This window comes from Octopus bimaculoides, chromosome 5, assembly GCF_001194135.2.
Source record: "Octopus bimaculoides isolate UCB-OBI-ISO-001 chromosome 5, ASM119413v2, whole genome shotgun sequence".
Lineage (NCBI taxonomy): Eukaryota > Metazoa > Mollusca > Cephalopoda > Octopoda > Octopodidae > Octopus > Octopus bimaculoides.
Window position 1 is genome coordinate 126,776,421 of NC_068985.1, and position 12,002 is coordinate 126,788,422.

At 38.6% G+C, this 12,002-nt stretch overlaps 1 protein-coding gene across 3 annotated transcripts in view; it reads left to right on the forward strand.

Annotated features, from left to right (window-relative positions):
• LOC106878812 (Bardet-Biedl syndrome 2 protein) overlaps positions 1 to 12,002 on the forward strand; it is a 55,520-nt gene that overhangs the window by 35,263 nt on the left and 8,255 nt on the right. For all 3 annotated transcript variants that reach the window (XM_052967998.1, XM_014928154.2, XM_052967999.1), the window contains 7 exons: positions 2,408 to 2,506; positions 3,457 to 3,513; positions 4,560 to 4,593; positions 6,184 to 6,247; positions 7,595 to 7,702; positions 9,954 to 10,083; positions 11,391 to 11,519. In XM_052967998.1, the coding sequence (XP_052823958.1) occupies positions 2,408 to 2,506; positions 3,457 to 3,513; positions 4,560 to 4,593; positions 6,184 to 6,247; positions 7,595 to 7,702; positions 9,954 to 10,083; positions 11,391 to 11,519 (621 nt within the window). The remainder of the gene's footprint in view (positions 1 to 2,407; positions 2,507 to 3,456; positions 3,514 to 4,559; positions 4,594 to 6,183; positions 6,248 to 7,594; positions 7,703 to 9,953; positions 10,084 to 11,390; positions 11,520 to 12,002) is intronic.

The window sequence follows — 12,002 nt, forward strand, 5'->3', positions numbered from 1 at the left end:
TTCTGATAGTGACTCCGCAATTAGGGCAAGGTCATCAGCATAGAGGAGCTCCCAGGGGCAACCTGTCTTGAACTCCTCTGTGATTGCCTGGAGGACTATGGTAAATAATAGGGGGCTGAGGACGGAACCTTGGTGGACCCCTACCTCTACCCGGAATTCATTGCTGTACTCATTTCCAACCCTCACCTTACTGGCAGCATCTCTGTACATGGCTCGCACAGCTCTCACTAACCATTCTTCTATCCCAAGTTTCCTCATTGACCACCAGATAAGGGATCGGGGGACCCTGTCAAAGGCTTTCTCCATGTCAACGAAAGCCAGGTACAGAGGTTTATCCTTAGCTAGGTGTATATATATGCTGCAACCTTTTTAACAACTACTTTCAGGTTAAATGACAAAAACATTATTATTGATTGTATCAGAATTGCATGTGTGTGTGTGTGAAATTTTGTGAGACAGTCAATTGCATTGACCCCAATGTTCAACTGGTATTTTATTTTATCCACCTTGAAAGGATAAAAGACAAAGTCATCTGAGCAGAATCTAAACTCAGGTTGTAAAGCCAGAATAGATGCTGCTAAGCGTTTTGTCTATCTTATTAATGATTCTGTCAGCTCACTGCCTTTTTAAAAATATAAATAATAATTACTCTCGTTATTCTTGTTGTGTCTATCATGTCCCAGTTCTACATTATCCACTGCACCAACTCTGTCTTTCTTAGAACTGGAACTCACTGCTGGCTTATGCCTTTCCTGTAGATGTTGATTTGCAATGGTTCAAGAGGAACATGAGCAGCATCAATCTCACCACTGTCAGAAGGTTTGAGTAAGACATAGACTCTGCTCCTTCCTGAGTCATTGGAATCAATATCATCATCATCATCATCGTTTAACGTCCGCTTTCCATGCTAGCATGGGTTGTTCTGTGATATTAACTATCTATTTAGATTAGAAGAGGTAGCTAATGGTAGCATGCTGGCTAAATTTCAATACATTTCAGTCTGTTGAACACAATATGTCAAATGAATTAAGAAGTTTGCTTCACAATCACAAAGTCCCAAGTAAGATTCTATTGTGTGGCATCTTTTACCACTGTTTTGAGTGCCTTGTGAGTAAAATTAGATGGATGGGAAATGTGTGGAAGCCTGGTGGATGGATTTTAGTTGTGATTCAGAAATACAGCTTTGTCACAATTTGCCCTTTCTACCAAATACTTTTGTTAAGAGGCACACGTTAGCACTATGACATTGATTCAATGAGCAGTTCAGCTGATTGAATCAATTGAATCTTTTAATAGTGAGGCATTAGTCTTCCTTGTAGTCCACACACTTCTTCCATTGGTGTTGAGGTGTTTGGATGCCATTGGTAAAGAAGCTTTCATCCTGTTGGTCAAAAAGTCATCAGCAGCAGATATGACATCATCATCGTCACTGCAATACTGGTTCCTGGCCAAGTGTCTTTTCATGTTGGGGAACAGATAAGAGTCAGATGGGGCCAAATCAGGAGAATAAGGAATGTGGTCAGCCGGTTCATTGAAAGCAAGGACTTGTGTGTTGTGTGTTAGGGCATTGTCCTCATGAAACAAGACCCCTTTCATCAGTTTTCCTGGGCCTTTGGTCTTGATAGCCTTTTGTAACTGCCTCAGCCATCTGGTATTGATGGTGTGGCCCTTTTGAAGATTATCCCTATGTCTCTGTCTCAATGTGATGAAGCCAACATTTATCTTGAGTTGGGAAACATTCAAGGAAACCTGCTGGATCTACCTGAAACAATGTCAGATTTTATCATGTGATCAGCCCGGTGCACTTTTGATCAGGTGTCAGAAGATATGGTATCCATTGAGCAGAAACCTTCATCATACCAAGTTCATTGTGCAGAATATTCTCAACAGGATATGGTAATAGCATTGGCTATTTGATTTATAGTCAATCACTTGTCGTCCATCTCCATGTAGTGAACATGATCAATGTTTACTTTGGTGAGGGCAGTTTCAGGATGTCCAGAGCTTGAGTTATCTTCAAGACTCCCTCTTCCTCTCCTAAATTCAGCTGCCCACTTTTGTACTGTTGATAAAGCTGAAGTGACATCCCCTAATGTAGCAACACTGTCAGCTTGACTGTCCTTGGAGGTTAAGCCCATTTTCTGCAGGTACTTGATAACAGCATGATGCCATATTTTGTCTGTTTTCAAGAGTAGTCACTGCTAGTTACTTCTGAAGTCTTCTTTGAACAGTTAGATGCCAGTTTACCTGAAAAGAAACAATGCAGTTATTAATAAGAAGAGTTTGAAATTTAATGCATGCAAGATTTTGCAACTCTAGCATCACTCCTTCATTGTCAATCTATGAACTTTTCAGCCCACCCTTGTATTGTATTGAGTTCATCCTTATTCTGCACTTAATATTTCAGAATCTATTGATGGAACTGAAAAACTATGAAGACAATATACCAAACATTATCAAGCTCAGTCCTGATGAACAGAATAAAATTACAGGAAGTATTATACCAGTAAGTTTTTCATGAAGACCACCAGATGGTTTCCTTTTTTTTATTATCATAAACCTTTCTCATTATCAGCCATTGCTAACTAAATTGTTAATTGTCTTTATTATTGTTTCGAAATTTAGGGGGAGTGAGCTACAGCAAATAGAAGAGAGTTTAATGATGAGAATGATGTTATGATAAGAGTAGTGGTGGTGGCGGTGGTGGAAGTGGTGGTGGCGGTGGTGGAAGTGGTGGTGGCGGTGGTGATGGTGATGGTGGTGATGTTATTTTTAATGTAGAAGATGAGGAAGAGAAGCAGTAGTAGTCTCAGTCTCTTTTGTTTAAACATGCCTGCAGCGAGGATTAGAAACAAACTACAAATACATAGACAGCTTCTCTCTAGCTATATGGATTAAAAGATAAAGAAATGTCTAACAGTTGTGCATTGCTTAGAGAGCCTGGAGACACCCTTTGCCGTTGCAACAGTCTTGATCTCATCCTTTTTCTTTGGGATGCTGTGTCCACTACAGGCACTCCTCTCACGTGTTTTTCAATGATTTCCATCTTTAGTTCTATCGTAATCAGCTTTTCCTTCTTCTCAGCACTGTCCTTTGCACTAACCTTCTTAGGATCCATGGCTAACACTATTAGAAAATAAGAGCATAAAATGCACAAAACTAAACAAAACAGTGGGAAAAACACGATAGGGATGCTGCCACAGCGGGATAAACACATGAACTGAGTGAGCAGAGACTGTACTTGTTCGGAGAGCATGTGCAAGCTCAGCTTTGACTAGCTGTCACAGATTTCTACTCGTGCTTCAAGACAAAAATTTGCACGAGCCACGGCTCGTACAGCAAATTACTCATACAATGGGGCACTCATACTGCAAGGTTCTACTGTATACTATTTCTAAATAATTTTAATGTTTATTCAAAGAAAAGAAATTTAACTAAAATGAAATTTCATTCCAGACAGATACTAAAGTTAACTCAAGGCTTTGTCTGAGACCAGCATCAGAAGCTTCTCCAGTAAGAATCAACTTTTTTTCTTTATTTTGCATTGATTTTTGGTGGTGGGGACTGAAGCTGAAATATTTTCTCTCCTCTGAAAACTTTTTTTAGACATTATTCAGTGACTGTGGACAGCTGCATATTAGACGACCAATCGAGAGCTCAGCTGATTGTATCCCAACATTAGTGTAATATTGTATTTGGGGACAAGACAGAACTCACAAAAAAGGGTCCAGTTTACCAGTTTTTATTCTGTGATTTTAGGGATTATCGTGAACTTTGTGTGATAGCATGGAAACTGGAGTGAAGCTTTTTGTTTTAAATAGATGATGACAGGTATTAATGCATTCAGTATCAAATGTTTAAAATTTAGGATGCTGTTTAGTTACAGAGAATTCTAGATTTTCAAAGTTTCAAATGAATCTATTTGTATTTGATTTACATTCCTGTTCCTGCTAACTTAGGAGAGCCAGAGAAAACAAATCTGTTGGCATAAAATCAAATTGTAGTGGGGGCAGGGATTTCTACTTGCTTGATCTGGAAGAAGGAGGCGAAGTTAGACTGGTGAGATTGATGCCATTAATTCCTCCTGAACCTTTCTAAATCAACATCTGCTGGAAAGACATGAGCAGGAATAGGATGCCAGGGGGCCAATGATCTGGAAAGACATGAGCAGGAATAGGATGCCAGAGGGCCAATGATCTGGAAAGACATGAGCAGGAATAGGATGCCAGGGGGCCAATGATCTGGAAAGACATGAGCAGGAATAGGATGCCAGAGGGCCAATGATCTGGAAAGACATGAGCAGGAATAGGATGCCAGAGGGCCAATGATCTGGAAAGAAGGTTTGAGCTCAGTAATAATGTATTGACTGATTTTTTTAAATGTGAATAGATAAGCATTACATTTGACAGAGTAATCTGAATGCTAAAGGATTAAAGTATTAATAAAAAGAAAGTCAGGGAGCTTTAATTAACATTGAACCAACCCAATAAAATTGTTGAGAGTTTTAATAAATTTCTCGTTAATTAATCTGTTCTGTTTGTTTTTCTTTTTTTTTACAGGCTCAAGTTCTTCTGATGATAAACACCACCAATGGTAAGATATTGTTGTTGTTTTCTTTCCATTTTTACTATTTATTCTTTTACTTGTTTCAGTCATTTGACTGTGGTCATGCTGGAGCACCACCTTGAAGGGTTTTAGTCAAACAAATTGACCCCAGGACTTATTTATTTTTAAGCTTATTACTTATTCTATTGGTCTCTTTTGCTGAAGTGCTAAGTTACAGGGATGTAAACACACAAACACCAGTTGTCAAGCGGTGATGGGGGACAAACACAGACACACACAAAGATAATGGGCTTCTTTCAGTTTCCGTCTAGCAAATCCACTGACAAAGCTTTGATTGGCCCAAGGCTATTGTAGAAGACACTTACCCAGGGTGCCACACAGTGGGACTGAACCCAGAGCCATGTGGATGGGAAGCAAACTTCTTACCACACAGCCATGCTTGTGCCTATATGTTTATTTGTTTATGCTAGAACCGTAACAGCAAAACTTTCTGTGCAGATAAGATTGTACTAGCAATTTGGGTTCTCCAGCGAAAATCCTCAGCAGGCACTGCGTTCTATATATTTAGACAGGATGCTTAACATTATATTTCTCTTAGCTTTTGGAAACAGATCATCAGAGTGGCAGTGAGCTGGCAGTCCTTAGAATATGAAATAAAAGGCCTCACAGTATTTGGTCCTTCTTTCTGCACCTGGAGTTCAAATCCTACTGAGGTCAACTTTGTTTTTCATCCTTTTAGGATTGATAAAAAAAAAAGTACCAATCCAGGATTGGCCGAATTGTAAAAATGTCAAACTTGATACCTTACAGTATTTGTATCCACTATTTGTGCTCTGAGTTCAGATCTCACCATGGCCTACTTGGGTAGTAGACTCAGCACTTCTTAACCATATAGCCATACCTGTGCCTACTAAAATAATAAAAGCATGAAAAGAAAAACACTTCAAAGAACTTAGACTGCACACAACAATTTCCATTAACTTGTCTCCCTCACTATATAATATTACTCTTTACTCTTTCACTCTTTTCAGTCATTTGACTGTGGTCATGCTGGAGCACCGCCTTTAGTCGAGCAAATCGACCCCAGGACTTATTCTTTGTAAGCCTAGTACTTATTCTGTCGGTCTCTTTTGCTGAACCGCTAAGTTACGGGGATGTAAACACACCACCATCAGTTGTCAAGCGATGTTGGGGGGACAAACACAGATACACAAACACACATACACACATATATATATACATATACATATATACGACGGGCTTTTTTCAGTTTACGTCTACCAAATCCACTCACAAGGCTTTGGTCGGCCTGAGGCTATAGTAGAAGACACTTGCCCAAGGTGCCACACAGTGGGACTGAACCCGGAACCATGTGGTTGGTAAGCAAGCTACTTACCACATAGCCACTCCTGCACCTATTGTTAATATTGTTAACATATTATCATAAATATTACATCCTCTGACTTCAAAGAAAAGAAATATTTCATATTTAGAAGAATGTTATTTGTTTACCTTGAGCATTGTAAAAAGAACAGTTCACACCAAAAAAAAAATAATGAATAAGTAAATATTTAATTTGGATGAATTAATTAAAATTTATGGATTTTTTTTCTTTAGATACTATTATCCGAGCTGCCCTTGTATTTGCTGAAGGAATATTCAAAGGTGAAAGTCATGTGATGTAAGTAAAAGCCTAGTGTAAAACAGTTTTATTTAGTAGTAAAATACTATAGAAGTGACAGCAGATGTTGTCACGTAAATAGTAGTTCATGTCAGCTACATATAGTATTTTCCAGCTTGCTTATTGATTTAGTATATAGTGTAAACATGTAGTGTAAACATTCAAACGTCATTACTATCTTTCCAAAATCCCACTGCATTTCACATGGAATACTTGGTTCTCCAAAATTGTCTTGCTGTATAAGTTGACCTACCTTTTTTGGCTGCAAATTCAACTTGTATGTTGAAAGCATTTCTAATATTTATATATCTAGACTAAACATTTGTAATATTTGTATGTCTAAAATACATGAAAACATTTGTTGTTGTTTTTTTTTTTTTTTGTGGCACACTTTAGAACAAATAAAAACATTTGGTACATTGTATATTTGTGTATTTTAGCATATAAATACAAATAATTTAAACTACAGGAAAATGAAAGGTATATAAAATCTGTATAAAGTAAAATATACAATTTCTTCACCTTGTGCTGTTGTTTTTTTGGGTTTCTTTGTTTTTGGGGGGTTTTTTGAGAAAATGTACTTGTTACACAGCATAATTTCATCATCATTTAACATCTATTGTCCATGCTGGCATGAGGCTGGATGGCTTGACCAGAGCTGAGAAGCTAGAGAGCTGCACCAGGTCCAGCCTGATTTGGAATGGTTTCTATGGCTGGATGACTTTCCTAATGCCAACTACTTTACAGAGTGTACAGGGCACTGTTATGTAGTACCACATGAATACTTTTATGTGAAACCAGCATGTGTGCTTTTTACGTGGCACCAACACAGGACTCTTGCAGGTCAATCGTCTTCACTAGAGGAAGCAGCGTTTCTTCAAAGTTGTTATTCTTTAACATCAAATGTCTTTTGTAAAACATTGTCAGTTACTGCCCTCTTCTCTCATCATCATCATTTTCATTGTCATTGTTGTCATCGTCATCATCTTCATCACTTTACATATGCTTTCCAAGCTGTATGTCTATGGGAGCTTTATTTCATGTTGCTTCTGTCCACTCAGCTAGTAAAAATGAGTAGTACCTGTAATTCAAAGGTCCTGTTTTGTCACATTCTGTGTCACGCTGAATCTCCCTAAGATCTACATAAAGAGCATGCATGTCTATGAAGTACTCAGCCATTGGCACACTAATTTCATGAGCAGGCTGTTGCGTTGACTGGATGAACTGAAACCCTCATCATCATAACCAACGGAATGCTTGTGAGTTATTTCTAAAAGTAATTGAAATAAAGAGTGTGTGTTTCAACTGAAATGTGATAACAAAAGGGTTAAAAATATTTATTTGCAGTCACCCAGCTACTGATAACCCGTGTTCTGAAGTATGTATGACCATAGTTCAACCAAAGGATACACCAGTTGATCTTCATATGAAAGTTTTTGTTGGTTACAGAAATTGGTAAGTGTATTTTCTGTTTGCAGCAGAGACGCAGGCACATTGAGCCTGACGCTATGACACAGCCATTTTGGCCTTGCCTATTTAGTGTTGCTGATTCAATGCTGAACTTATTTTGTCACCATTTTGTACCTAAGACTATTTGCCATTGCGAAAAAAGGCATTTTTACATTTGTTTTTTCTCTTCTTTTTCTCAAGTGGCAACTAACTTGTAATCACAACTACTCGATTACTCAACCACTAAACTTTATTTAACTTCCTGCTTCACTTTATGTATATGAAGGCTGGTGAAATATTGATAAAGTGTAGAAAAGAAAAAACTTTCCCCACCTCTACCCCCACTACCCTCTTCCCATCTCTCTTTCCCCCTCTCCCCCTCTCTATTTGTTTGTCTGTCTATCTGTCTCTCTATCTATCAATCTGTCTATATCAGTCTGTCTGTCTATCCCTAAAAGGTCAGGCGGAGGTGGCGAACGCGAACATTGCGTCCATCATCTACTACTGCCTGACCGTCGTGCCTTGTCCCGACCCTACCATCACCAAACTGGAACGCATCCTCTCCTGCTTCTTGTGGAAAGGAAACGTCCTGATGGTCAGGTGATCTGTTTGCTGTCAACACCAGCTGAAAGGAGGGCTGAGCATGCCGTGGTTGATGATGCACAGACACGCACTGAGACTGTGACATCTCCGGCTCTACGTAAACGACGGTGAGCAGGTGTGGTCGTCATTTGTGCGACACGCTTTCCAGTAGCTCGTCTCCATGACTGAGCTGCAGTTGTGGATCAAGAAGAGGCCGAGGAAGGGCGAATGGCACCACGAGTGTCGCATTGCTCTCGAGCAACTCTGCCGTCTCAGGTCGACCTTGAACGACTGCATCACAACCAAAGCATTCTATTGGGGATTAGTGGAGTGGAGGTACAACGATCTCAGGGTGAACCTTGGCATTGACAAGGAATACCTGACCAGCCTGTTCAAGACAACTTTTGGGCCAGGACCTATGGACAACTTCCAGAGATCCCTGGCCTGGCAGTGCTACTGAGGAGTGCTACCCATTCGGGATAAGCTCTACAGACACTGCTCGAGAAACATGAGACTGACCTGCCCAAGATGCGGTCAGAGTGATGAAACCATTCTGCACACACTCCTGCTGTGTCCAACCATTTCCTATGTGACCTGTAGGCTTATGTCGAATGACTGCTGTCACGTGAATTTGCTATATTTTGATTAAATTGCTTTGAAAAGATGCTGTCTTCAGTTGGTTTGGAATATTGATTTATTCAGAATTGCTGAATCCAAACAGTTTAGAAGAGGATTCAAGTTAAACTTCATAAAAATGACCCCATCATCATCATCATCATCAACATTTAACATCCATTTTCCATGCTGGCATGGGTTGGACTGCTTGACAGGAACTGGTAAGACCAGAGGCCACACTGGATTCCATAATCTGTTTTGGCTTGGTTTCTCCAGCTAGATGCCCTTCCTAATGCCAGCCACTCCATAAAGTGTACTGGGTTCTTTCTACACGGCACCATCACCAGTGCTTTTTACACCAGTGCATTTTTTATGTGGTGCCAGCACCCACACCAAAGCTTTTTACATAACACTTTAGTTTTAGGAGCTCAGTTTCTATTGTGGTGGGCAAGTCTTCTTGAGTACAGCATTGCACCACATATCTCGGTCCTGTGTCACCTTCTTTGTAAGGTTCAGCATTTTGAGATCAGCCTTCAATACTTTGTCCTATGTCTTCCTGGGTCTCCTGCTTCCACATATTCCCTCCACTTTAAATGATCAGCACTTAGAGAGAGAGAAAGATAGGACCTAAAGTCACATAGCTTATGAGCTTGTCCTTGAAAAGATCTGCCTTTATGCAAAATTTCTGCTATTTAGGTGCATAACTGTTGCCTACTAGTTAGACAATCAATTTTATACATCAATCCTTTAACGTTTAAATTGGCCATATCTATTCCAAATATTGTACTTCTGTTCAAACTGTTGTATTATATTCGAACTGGCCAGATCTAACCTCCCACACCTATGCTACAATGTAATTCTAAAAATAAACAATCACATCGTCAAAATCTCAAAGCTACAGGATAATGCATACATTACTTCAAAGCACTATGACTAAATATGTATTACATTTGACAGAGAAATCTGAATACTAAAGGGTTAAGATGTTTTACTACTATGTCATGAATGTGATATTTTTACTATTGTATTGAAGATTTTATCATTTTGTTAATTTTTACAGCATGCAGTTTCATGTCTTCGAGATAACTCACACAATCCCCAGATTTGTTATGTATATCAGAAATGAAATATCTTCTGTAGAAGAACCCGAAGGCTATGTAAAGTTTACAGTCAGTGAAAGAGCTCAAAGGGTAAGTATGAAAATTGTTCTCCATGCTCTTTAATCCTTATTCCTTTGTTGTTGTTGTTGCGTTGGAATTACCACCTCCACTGTCATTGGCAGCAGTGTTGTTTTGTTATTGTTTAACCACTGGTCAGCAGAAAGCACTCCTATGTGTGAAAGATGTGCCAGCTGTCATAATCTTGTGTTTTTAGAACCAGTGTGTATCTTTCTTTTTTTTTTTTTAAGAAGGTTATGGTGATATGATAAAGATTTGACTGATATTTCTAGTAGACTGAATCGCCTCATTTAAAGTGTGTTGTGTTAGAGGAAGAAGAGGTAGTTGGATGCTAAATGGACTACTTCACTTGCCACTACTGGATTGGAAAATTGTTAGAGTTTGGGACAAAATAAACATAGTATTCATTCATAAGCATTTAAGTTCTGAGTTCAAATTCTGCTGAGGTCAACTTCATTTTTCATCCTTCTAGGGTTGATAAAATAAATAACCTCTGTAAAACTTTCCAGAAGCCATTTTAGTAGAAACATAACAACAGAAAAAAAACAGAGAGAGGGGACAGTTTGCCTGTGGGTCAGAGGCTGGAGCATATCTGTTAGGAATTTGATGCCAGTTGTTTGAGTGACCTTCTCTCTGTGTGGTACACAAAATATTTACTTTCATGAACAGAGATTGCGAATGTCCTTCAGTACAGAAATGGAAACCTTGTCTCTTGATCCTTCCCAAATTCTGAACTGTTACAAGCATTCAGATTAGTTCACCAGTTTGAGACTAACTTCCTCCCTCCTTTTTTTCTTCTAGGCTAGGAGGCCTTGTGAACAATCATGGCCATTGCTTTCCTACTGACTAAAGAGATAGAAAAAATAAACATTTTATTTGTTACTTAATTCTAACTTAACTTCTTTGCTGTATTTTTTTTTTTTTAATTCTAAGTTCAGTACTCTTTTAATATAATTTTGCCTTTCCTCTATCTGAAATCAGTATACCATATTTTCTGGCATACAAGTTGAATTTTTCAGGCCAAAATTTACAGCCAAAAACCAGTAGGTTGACTTCTACACTTTTGCTATAACTTCTTGGAGGACCAAAACTTCCATGTGAAATGCAGCAGGATTTGTAAAGATAGTGACAATGTTTGAATGTTTACACTCCATGTTCACTACTTATCATGTCGACTTGTATGTCAGAAAATGTGGTAAATGTAAATGATATTCTGGGAGTTGTTTCATTCAGCATTAACTGGCTTTTAAGAAGAAAAACATGACAAACCTGTATTATGTATTTATATCTGTTGTAATGTAGTTGATCCATCTTTTCAGGTGTGTATTTGGATGAACCAAAATTTTCTGCTAGAACAACCACTGGAGCCTGATAATATCATAAATGTTGCCTTCATATCATTACGAGATAACAAGCCTCTGGTAATCATTATGGATCAATCCAAACAGGTATACCTTTTCATACTGTCAACAGAGAGTTTTTAATCTTAATCACAATAAAAGGTTGGATGGCCATATATAGGTAATGTGTGTGTGTGTGTGTGTGCATATATTTATGTATGTGCTTTCAGAAAGCCTTTCTTATGGCTCCATACGTCTGATGTGTCATTTCTTACTTAGTTTCTTAATATCACCATTACTAGCAGTGCCACTGCAACTACCACCATCATCATCATCGTCATCGTCATCGTCATCATCGTCATCATCATCGTCATCATCATCGTCATCATCATCATCATCGTCATCATCATCATCATCGTCATCATCATCGTCATCGTCATCATTGTCATCATCATCATCGTCATCGTCATCATCATCATCATCATCGTCATCATCATCACCATTATTGTTTCAGGCCTTTTTTATCTTTTATTTTCTTTGCTTGTATGGTTTGAATGGTTCAATTCCTGCACATGTATTTCACATCTTGTT